This window comes from Centruroides sculpturatus, unplaced genomic scaffold (genome assembly GCF_000671375.1).
Source record: "Centruroides sculpturatus isolate CEXI.00-Female unplaced genomic scaffold, Cexi_2.0 scaffold1628, whole genome shotgun sequence".
Taxonomy (NCBI): Eukaryota; Metazoa; Arthropoda; class Arachnida; order Scorpiones; family Buthidae; genus Centruroides; species Centruroides sculpturatus.
The window spans coordinates 148,303-159,752 of record NW_019385754.1 but is presented as its reverse complement, the minus strand read 5'-3'; the positions used below and the strand labels follow the sequence as shown (position 1 = coordinate 159,752).

General features: G+C 27.5%; 2 protein-coding genes across 3 annotated transcripts in view; one reads left to right on the top strand and one right to left on the bottom strand.

Moving 5' to 3' along the window:
* Positions 1 to 2,156: 2,156 nt before the first annotated feature.
* LOC111641800 lies at positions 2,157 to 5,079 on the top strand (the record flags this gene model as incomplete). The annotated part of the gene is made up of 6 exons (XM_023388031.1): positions 2,157 to 2,394; positions 2,538 to 2,795; positions 3,548 to 3,591; positions 3,685 to 3,816; positions 4,501 to 4,711; positions 4,836 to 5,079. Coding segments are annotated over 6 exons (1,104 nt in total), but the record flags the coding sequence as incomplete, so codon positions are not given.
* Positions 5,080 to 7,639: 2,560 nt separating this feature from the next.
* The window catches only part of LOC111641803, a 7,689-nt gene continuing 3,878 nt past the window's right edge, over positions 7,640 to 11,450 (bottom strand). For both annotated transcript variants that reach the window (XM_023388034.1, XM_023388035.1), the window contains exon 3: positions 7,640 to 8,363. In XM_023388034.1, coding sequence (XP_023243802.1) covers positions 7,762 to 8,363 — 602 coding nt within the window. In that variant the 3' untranslated portion in view covers positions 7,640 to 7,761. The remainder of the gene's footprint in view (positions 8,364 to 11,450) is intronic.

Below are 11,450 nucleotides of genomic sequence, written 5' to 3'. Positions count from 1 at the left end.
ATCCATATTTTTTCGTTAAAAATGTCTCTTTGCAAACACTGAATTCAGATTTTGCATACAATTGTTTTAAAATACCTGTTTTAGTATCAAGTTTACAAAAGCCATCCTCTGTTTTACTAAGAACCACAGCTAAAATTGAACGTGCATCAGTTTCTGCTCTTCTTCGGGTACTTTAATTCCTACAGCGAAACCTTCATGGACGTTTGGGTGCTTTGCATTAGAAACTGCTAACATTTTCTTTGCTTGCTTTTCTAAACATTTCTTGGCTTCATCACTCTGTATTTTCTGATCCATATTCTTTTTACAGATGATGCACAATACATTCTTACCATACCCTTCCTCTTTAGGATCTACTTCACCACAACTGCGTGAACAAACATATCAGACGATTTACACTTGTGAGTACTTGATGCTGCTTTTGAGCAAACAATACAGACTATGTCGTGTATAGTGCTTTTTACAGGCTCCGTACGAAACTGTGATGGCGTTTCTGCTGAAGTTGAGAGTAACTCAGTGATGACAACTTGCAGAGGTAATTCCTTGGAGGTGCAGGGTAACTGAATATTCTTCGTGACTGTATCATCAATCAACGGTATAGAAGGCAGTTTAAAATTACTATTGATAAATTCTTGTATTTCTATAGGTGATTCTGTAGAAGCAGGGGATAACGGAATGTCCTCTTGAGTAAGATTTGACTGTGATTTCATAATCACAGTTTCTTGTGAATCTTCTAATTTTTCTACTCTTCCAGACTTCTACTATTATACCACAAAGTGTATTACATTAGATAAAAACTGAAGAAGACCTTGAAAAATTAGAAGATTGATGCAAAAACTGATGCACGTTCAATTGTAGCTGTGGTTCTTAGTAAAACAGAGGATGGCTTTTATAAACTTGATATTAAAACAGGTATAACAGGTATTTTAAAACAATTGTATGCAAAATCTGAATTCAGTGTTTGCAAAGAGACATTTTTAACGAAAGAAGATGGATGTCCCTGCTGTAGAAATATCTTTACGTCAAACAGCAATAAAACAATCCCTTGGTACTGGGCAGGGTTTCAGAAAATGTGACTGCAAATCTAAATGTACCACAAATAGGCGTGCTTGTCGCAAAAACCAATTGCTACGTAATTCAAAGTGTCACCAATCTTTAGATTGCACTAATAAGTAAGTACAATTTTATCATATGTTTTGCAAATTCATTTCCCTAATTGTAGTAATATTTTAAACCGTTTGATTTTTGTATTAAAGTTTTTTTAATTGATTGATGATTGATTCAATCAACTAATTTGTTGATTGTATTAACTTGATTCTTTAGATATTGAAAATTAAATAAATAACATTATGTTAATTTAAGCGTACAGAAACGTTGCTGTTGTTCCAGCAAAAATCTTATTTTCACTTTACCGAGTGCCTAGTAGGTAATTTGCAGATTACCTAGATAATCTGAACATTACCTAGGTAATTTGAGAAATGGAATAATTTTCGCAGCTTTAACGGATCACCCTAGTTAATCTGCAGATTAGCTAGGTAATGTGGACATTAACGGATTTCGAGCTTTAGCGGTAACATATTCACAAAATAATTTTAACAGCCAGGAAAGTTACACAACTCGTTGCTGGATTTTTTTGTCTTTTGTACGTAGAATTTTTATATTAAAATTCTTAATTAACTATAAATTTTATCGCAGATTTTCATCTTTTGAATCATAAATGTATATTTTTAACTAAATATAATATAGTGGTTAATTTTTTTTTTAGTCCAAAAACTTTTAAAATAATCAAGCCTTAGTCTGTCAATAGAAAACAGAACTTGTTGGACTACAACTTGAAAAAATTATAGATCTGTAAATATTCACTGTTGTTCGTCCATCCGTCTGTCTTTTCTTAATCTCGAGAAAGGAGTTAGATAGATGAAAGCCAAGACCATGTATGGAAATCGTAGGGGTATAAAGGCCCCAATTTCCATACAGTTATAAATATAAGAATTTCATTCGCATAATTCACACGAAAAAATATTATCCTGAATTAATACAGGGAAAAATCATTTTAGAATTTTGTGACGTTTCAAACGATTTCTTTCTGATGATAAATTTATTTCTTATTTATTAATGAAGTATTTATAATAAATAATATTTCTTTATTTTAATTTCAGGTAACATTACTCAGAAGAAATGCTGGAAGAGGACGACTTATGTGGATCATATGCGAATCTGTGCATGTTCACAATGTTTTGAAGTTGTACAATTGCTATTTTGATCCTTATGACTGTCAATCTTACTTTTTAAAAAAAATTATCGAAACTCTCTTCGATTATGCCGGATATTTATCATATTGTTCTGTTACTGACCAAATATTGCATTACATGAAACTGCTCAGTTTGTTCCAGATCGGTGAGATGTTTGTCCGTAATAATAATAATAAAATTGATTGATCACCAAAATTATTTCAATTTTTAAATTATATATTTCTTTCTTTTTAATACTTATTGTGTAATTAAGGCAGTTTAGTTTTAATATAGCCTTTTTATCTCCAGGTTCTCCTCTAAAGATCACAGATTACTGCAATTTTTTGAAAGAGGAGGAAACGAAGCTACAAAGACCGCGTGATTTAGCAATGATAGTTATGAATTGTTGGTCAATGATGGATAATATTGGAGTACAAATAGGACTTCTGCCAGAATTGGATAATATGCTTCATTCTTTACATAAACTGGATGTCTGGATTCACGAAGTACTCAACAGTAATTATTCATCAGAATTAGAATCTGTGGACATGTTTATCTCCAATTGGAGTAAGAATTTTTACAAATATAAATTAATTTTAAAATTGATGGTGAAATTCAAACGAAGTAAAAGTTACAGCGTAATGAATATTCGAAATTGTTGTTTTAGAGATAATTTTAAGTGTGCATTTAATATCGCAATGTTAATTTTATTTCTGCAATTTTGAGAATTGTTTAAGGTAACGTAAGAGATAATTAAAGTAATTGAAGTTAAAGCAGGAAGAAACTAATAACAAATTTACAAAGAATCATAAATTGAAATATTTTCTAAACTGGTATTTAGTATTTGAATGCATTGAGATAAATTTAAAAGCATAAATGCTTTTAAATTTATCTCAATGCATTCAAAGCATTTATGCTTGTATTAATATTGTTTTTTAAATTATTTTCTTAAATTATTTTCTTTGAATAATTAATAAGAAATCTTTTTTGAATGATTAAAACAATCATTCAAAAAGTTTATATTTATTTGCATTTTATCACTGAGTTAACAAGTTATGAAGGAAAAAAATATTTCAATAAACGTTCTTGAAAGGTGATTGTTTCACAAATAATATAATATTTTATGGCTGATAAAATAGCTTAATGCATATTTAAGAGCATTTCTTAAATAAATAAATATTGAGGAATATAGGATATAATATTTTTCTAGTTGATTTTTTTCATTATAAAATAAAATGTTTTAGTGAGAGTTGTCAATAGATTAAAGTATTTTTACAGTATAATTAAATTTCTACTCTAAGTAAATTCAAATCTTTCAGTGAAAATAAGTGATTCTTTTCGAGAAGAACAGAGTATCTGTAAGGTAATATGCAACGCATATTATAACTTTATTATTTCGTTTAAAATTTAAACATAACATGCTTAAAATTACCTATTTTTTAAATTTCAATTCTAGTCCAGTCCACTAGAACTGATAACGTTGCCCGTAGAAAGATTTTCTTTAATAACTATCTTAAATAAACAATATGCTAAATCGTTCATATATGCTCTGAAACTATTGGTGCACTATGTTCAGACTTCAGAACAGGTAATGTATAAAAATTATATTTTTGCTTAATAATTATTAATTTAAAAATCGTTCTTATGAACACTAGATACCTGAACATCATAATAGTACATTATAATTCACCTATGAATCATCTGCAAATGATTCACAGAACCATTAGAATGCAAGTGATTTCTATTTTCTTTTATCATTCTCTTATTTTTTACCTTTTTAATGCTAGTCACTATTTCTTTGAAATCATATCATTCTCTTTCCTCCTCAAATACTCAAAATTATCATATATAGTAAAACCTCGACATAGCATCTTCATGATTAGCTCGTAAAGCGCTAATAAATACTCCCAAAAGGATCTTCCCTATAAATATTAAAGAATCCAATAATATCCGCGAATTACTACTGTGTATAATGTTTTTTGTTACAAACATTATCACCAAATCATTATTTCTTGATGCCACTTGGAACAGAACTCGGCAATATAATTTTTTTCTGGCGGCTGAAGTTTGGATTCTTTCGAAAAGCTTTCCGAATTTCATTGCACTTTTTTCAGATTTTTTCAAGTTCTAGTTGAACAAAGTAAATTTAATTTATACCAAACTGATATGTAGATAAGAAAACAGACTGGTATTTCTAGAGAATAAGAACTATGACAAACACACGATTTAAATGTAAAATGAATAAAATAATTCTGAAAATTTTTCTTTACAGAAAACTTTAATTTCAATAAACTTGACAAATTTGATGGTTCAACAATTGGCATGGTCATACAAAACTTTGGAAGGTTCTTTTGAAATCATTAAAAATGATAAAACCTCAAAAGAATTTGTTTCCAAATTGGAAAAATGTCATTCATTATTAAAAAGTGAAGTTTCGTTCGCAAGAATTCCATTATTGCAATTAATTATATTAACTGATCCAGGTAACATCATTTTATTTTAAATGATCTTTTATATTCGTTATTATATTCGTAACTCATTAAAAATGCTTTGTGTAATTATCATCCTTTTGACACCAATACAAATTAACGGATTATTTTTCTATAGTTGCAGATACTGATAAGCAAAATCTGATGTTTTGGGAACTTCAACAAAGTTTCATGGATAAGTTAATCGGTATTGTGCGAACGGAAGAAAAGGGAGATTACACAAAAGCGAAAGTTCAAATTTATGATATTTTGAAACAAATTTTTAGATGTACTCGATATCTCGAGAAAAATAGAAAAGATTTTCCACTGCTATTCAATGCTCGTTCACTATTCAATTAATGTATCAATATGACGTAATAAATAAATAAAATGTTATTGAAATTACGAAGGTTGAATTCTTATTAATGACAATGAAAAAGAAAATATACAGTTAAAAACCACGATAAGACTTTGAACTTTAAGAAAATTCTTGACAATTTAATACGCAAATGAATTACATATATTTAATCACGTGATTTAAATATTAAATGTAATTCATTATTATGAAATTACAATAATTTTTAACAATAAGATGCTTTTAATAATATTTTATTGTTTGAATTTCGATGTTAAATGGTGCGCTACGTGAAGAAATGATTTTTGCGAATGTGGAGTGATAAGAAGCAGAAAAATAAATTTCCTCATTAAACATTAATTACAAAATAATCGAATGTTTTTGCAGGAGAGATGATAACGTTGAACCGGATGGTCAGCAAACAAAGATTATCCCAAAAATGTAAGTTATTACATTATGCTTTCTATAGAAAACTCGAAGTTATTTGTGACTAAGATTAAGTTAATAATGCTTTTTAAAATATTTGTATAAATGACTTGTAAAAAAACCTATTTGTAAAAGATAATAAATTTATGTTAACAAATATAATCACACAAAGAATTTCCAACTTTAAAGAAAATCCTCTATTTTTAAAATAAAAACAGGAGAGAGATAAAGAGAAATAAGTTCAAAAAAAGAATCGAGCTTAGGCTCCAACTATCACTTTTCATCAGAAATTTGTTTTCTGAGCCAAATTATCTATCGAATTTTGGCACCTGCAGATCACTGATACATATATTCCAACTTTGAACACGAATTTGTGATGGAACAATACGCTCACTGAATTGTTCGTGTAAGTAAATCTTTAGCTGTAAACTACTCTAACACAATATCTTGAATATCTTTCTGAAGATAGTTTTAAAGATATATAAACATTTTAAACCGTATATAAATATTCGTTGTTTTGGAGAATTTATACACATTCCAGTTAGGAATTGTCCAGGAACAATACAAGTTGGTCAGTGATGTGTCCAGGGACAAATATTCTTTGAATATTTAATCACAAAATACTGTATATTCAAAGGTAATTTTATTTATTTTAATTGTAATATAATTAGGCACTAATTATAAGGATGGAATCTGACGGAGATGGAGGTCAAACAAGGTCTTAATCCTAAGTCATATTAGTGTAACGAGACAAACGTATAAATCTATACTTTTTCTCACATTTAATTTCAATGTTAAAAGCTAATAGAAGCAATTCATTTTGTAATACGTGTTATCGTTTTATAATGCAATTCATAAAAGAAAGTTTAAGAAAAGTAGGGTATTCGTTTACAGGTTTGTTTCGGATAATGCGAAGCCTCGGATAATTGGGGTTCTACTGCAATATGTTCCAGAAGTGTGCACGTAAGTCGAACAATGGAATTGCTTGTTACAGTGTCTCTCAAAAGGTGAAATCGGTAGGTTAGGAGGTGATACAGGGACGTTATATAGAGGAGAGACGTGTAATAATAATTTTCTAATTTTGGTACTGTTCCCGAGATTACGAAAATAGTTTCCTCTCCGGATTTGATACCATTCGACCTTTTTCTTTGGTATTCTACAAAGGAAAAGGTTAGATCTATAGTTTTGAGCTAGAAAACAAGGAACAACTTGTACAAAATAATCGCTGCTGCATCAAAAGTAGGCCTGTAATACGCCAGTTGTTGGACGACATTCAATTTGTTGACATACTGAGAAGTGGTTGCATAAGAAAGAAGAGCATTTTGAACATCTCAATTAATTAATCGAATATTGTCAAGCAGCTCGTTTTGATAGAGTACTTTGTATTGTTACGGTGGAGCATGTATCTACTAATTTTTCAATTGTTAATAATAATAATAATACAGTAATAATAAAATAATCGCACAACCATTACAACGATGTCTTTACTTGTATTCGCCATGGTTTAGTAAACTGACAGGAAGTTGTGAAGAATAAATAACGTATAGTATCATCAAATGTTCGGTTGACTTATCTTTTGAAAAAACACTGTGAAGAAGAGTTCCGTTCTCAGAAAGCTAAGGAAAACTTATAGAAAACCTTCTATTTTAGAGATTTTACTTATTACAGTAAATCGCTTAAAATGCATAAAACATTATTTTTAAAACATTAAAACTATAGATTAAATAGAAAATAAATCATTTGGGAAAATTAATTTTCATTGTATTTCTGTTACCGTAACCAAAACTGGCGAAAAGCGCCGCTATACAAAAATCGAAATCATTTAAAAATGTACAAAAGTGCAAATTTAGTGGTATTAATCCTATCATACACAAATTAATAACAAGGTCTCCGCAAGTTCATTTCCCGTATTTAAGTGTTAGAAAAGTTCTCCTGGAAACCATCCCCATTGGTAGTTCTCTTATGAGTTATATTGCCTCATCCTATCAGTACAATCGTTTCTGGCTTGAAAAAAATTGCAGAATAAATATTAAAAATTATTCTTTTGAATAGTTCCTTTTAATAGTTTATCCGTTTCGTGTGCTATTTGTAAAAGAAAAAAACAAACTAATTTTTTATTGTAGATATTCAATGTCTTGGTTTATTTCTTAAATATAAATATATACATAAAGTGTAGAGTTTGTTTTGAAAAATGTAATTAAGGATTTCCAAAAATGTAAGTGTTATAAAATGTATTAATATTTTATGTTACAGATATATTGTTTATATAAGTACCGAATAGTTCTTATAATTTTAAATCAACGAGTGAAAGACTTTTCTTAAGTTCAGCTTTGAAATCGTTATTAATGGCGGCATAAAGATGGTTTCTCATTTTCTCTACAAAGTCATTCTTCAGTATTCTGAGATACCTATTAAGAAAACCCATTCCTTTATAAGAAACGTCTATTTCAATAGGCGTAATCAGTTGAAATTTAATTAGTTCAGGAATATTTCTTGGCACACGTGATTCCACTTCTATTTTTGCATCTATGGGTTTCATTAGAGCTTTGGCTCTTATAGGAATCTTTGGAAGTCTTCCATATTTTAAAGAGGCTTGATATTCGGCACGGAGATGTTTGAATTGCAGGGTACACTCAACAGACTTTGCAACAACAGTAGAATGTGGAAGGCAATCACCCAGTCGAACAACATTTTCCAAATTGTGAAGATCTCCCTTTGAATATGATGTTCTTACTCTACTTGTGATGAAAAGAATTCGATCTCTAGATTCCGTATTAAATTCTGGTAATTTTATATTCTTTATTTGATCAGATCTTTTAAGTTTTAAAGCCAAAACATTGTCCAAATAATTATTTGCCTGTTTTACACTATCACAGTTTATTTTTCCTGCAAGAATATTAAATTATTTATGTAAGAATTTTAACTAATACATATATTAAACATCTTATTTTATAATTTATATGATTTATTAAACAATTTTTACTGTAATACATAAATTCAAAATGTTATTTATTATAAAGGAAAATTATTATATAGAAATGAGTTATAAAGAGCTATGAAATGATTAGAATTGAATAAATAATCAAACCCCTAAACAACGACCACTGATGGGAACATAACGATCACTTCTTTTCTTTATTTGGAGGTTATTTTGTAGGCATTTTTGTTTTTAAAAAAATGTTCCTAAAAAAATAGCCACTGTTTAAAAGTAGCCAGTTATTGGAGATTCGAGCGTATTAAAAATTCACAGATAATGTACTGTACATATCCGTTGATTGTTAAAATAATGATTCATTTTATTAAAGATATAATAATAATATAAAAATGAGGTGACTCACGATATGAAATTTTAAAAATACGCTTACATATAGTTGTAGCGTCGGATATTTCATTACTGATGCCAACTAGGTAATTATATAATGTACTTTTTAGCTTTCATTTTTTGGCTAATATACAGAGATATTTTTGATAGTGTTAAACTAAATTCAGAAAACGGCCAAGGTTAATTATAAATAACAGTAATTATTTATATCACCTTACTTGAGTCAAAATTTAAAAAGTTCTCAATAAAATCCAGGTATTTTTAAATTGCTGTCAAGATTCATTATAAAGAAGAGATAAATACTACAATAAAATAATGCCTAATATAAGCTTAATGCAAAATAAAATAACTTTTTCCTATGTTAATATCATTTTTGCGTTATTTTTCTAATTAAAAAAACACTTTTAATTTTTTCTATTAAAATTTTAAAATTTTATATTATAATCTGTTACGACATATTTGCCGTTGAGTGACCTTCGCTAGTTGACCTAATATTCATTGGAGTCACTTTTGATCGTTTTTGTAGGGCATTATGTCATTATGCGCCTTTGTATATTTTGCCGTTATTGTATGGCATTTTGTCATATAATGATATGACAATTTCATTCACTTATTCAAGGTAAAGTGAAATTTATACTTAACACGTGAAACGTTACAACTCTTAACATTTTTAGCAATCACTGCATTGAAACATCAATATGAAATTCATTTCAATTTTCATGATTTACTGCAGGGAAAACATTTAAATGTTAAATTTAATTATACTTTAGATAAATTTTATGCAAACCTGTAATTATTTAGATTAGTGAAAACAAAGATAAGCCAATACAAAAGAATTTCATTCAAAACACAATAATTTGTAACCTAATTGAAAATATATTTTAATTAATCCCATCATTTACACTAAGCATTTATCACGCTTTTTTCCTACAAAGATGCCATTAAAATTGAAATATTCTTATATAAAATTTTAATGAATTTAACCTAATTAAAATTTTCTAAACAATCATAAATTTTAATTAAAAATAACTTTCTAAATATGTCAAGATCCATTGTGATAGATCACAATATTATATCCTACACGATTATTAGCCTAATAGCTTATTCGTGTAACTTGAAATAATTTTATACTAAAAATGTTTCCTTTAATTTTAATATGAGATGTTTATTATCATAAATAACAATTTACATTTTTATTACTTAATTTATATTTATAATTTACATAGAATATAACGTAAAATGTTAATAATAATATTTCATTTAAAAATGGCATTTCTTAACAAAATTTTTTGTATAAAATATTCTTAAAAGTAGATCCAAAATGAATTTTCGCTCTTATATATTAATTTATATTATTATAATATCTCTTACATGAGAACATATTTGTTATGAAGCTTTAAATTGGTGAGTAACGAGCATGAGAAATTACGTAGTCATTAATTAAATGCTTATTATCTAATTATCAATTGAAATTTATGAAAGTATTACTGTTAACCTATTTAATTTTAAAGTTATACTGAGCTTAACCTTAACCCATTATATTGGGTTAAACTATTTTTGCAATATCTTAACGAATGAATTCGAAACCTTCAAAGATATTATTTCTTCATACCTTATATAAAAATATGAAATTAAGTCTTTAACGTAGAATTTAATAAGAGTTTAATAAAACGTAATTTATTTAAATCCTATTTTTGAAAGATTTTTATAAAAATAATATAATTATTCTCTTAATAATAATGGAAAAATACAAACGAAACTTAAAATATAATTGTAAAATAAAATAGATATTTATGCAAATATATATATAATTTATTAGAAAATATTATACTATAAATATAATAGTGGTTTAATATAGTTTTATTTATATAATTATTAAGAAATTTAATATTAAGAAGGAGATATGACTTTGCTTTGCTTAATTTATAAATGTATAAAATAATTTTAATATTGTAATACTTGTATATAATTTTATATTTATGTTATAAGTATTAAAATGTACTGTATAAACACATCTACATACTGTATATATGCAAATATATACTTTATAGTCAAACCACTGATGGAAAGATTAAAAAATGGCCGCTGTTTAGAAGTGCGGTTTTTAGACGGTTTGACTGTATTACAAAAGTGTTTTATAAAATAAAATTTTAGAAAATAATAGAATTATTATCCATAATAATTTTATGTTATAATGTCTAATAATTATGTATAATAAAAGTAATTTCTTTAGGAAACTCGCGAGATATTTTTAGTATACAAATTTACATACAATATACAATGTAGGCTACTGTTTTAATTCATAATTAGTACAGTAGAACCTCGAAAACTCGGCCTAATGTGGACCGAAGGGTGGCCGAGTTTGTGAAAATGCCGGGTTATCGGGAATAGGGTTAAAAAAAATAATTACGAGTGTTTCCTCAGAAAATACTGTACTGTACTTGTATGTATTGTTTACTTGAGAATATAACAGAGAATAAACTGCCCAAATACCCTTAAACAAAGGAAAAATACGTCCTTTATGAAGGCATAGAGCCTTTACTACATGAAAATGAAAATTAATGAATACACTGTGTACAGTAATTTACCTGATAAGACAGACCTCAGAAAAATACTTTATGAAAGCTTTTATACTTTTATAAAGCTGTCTA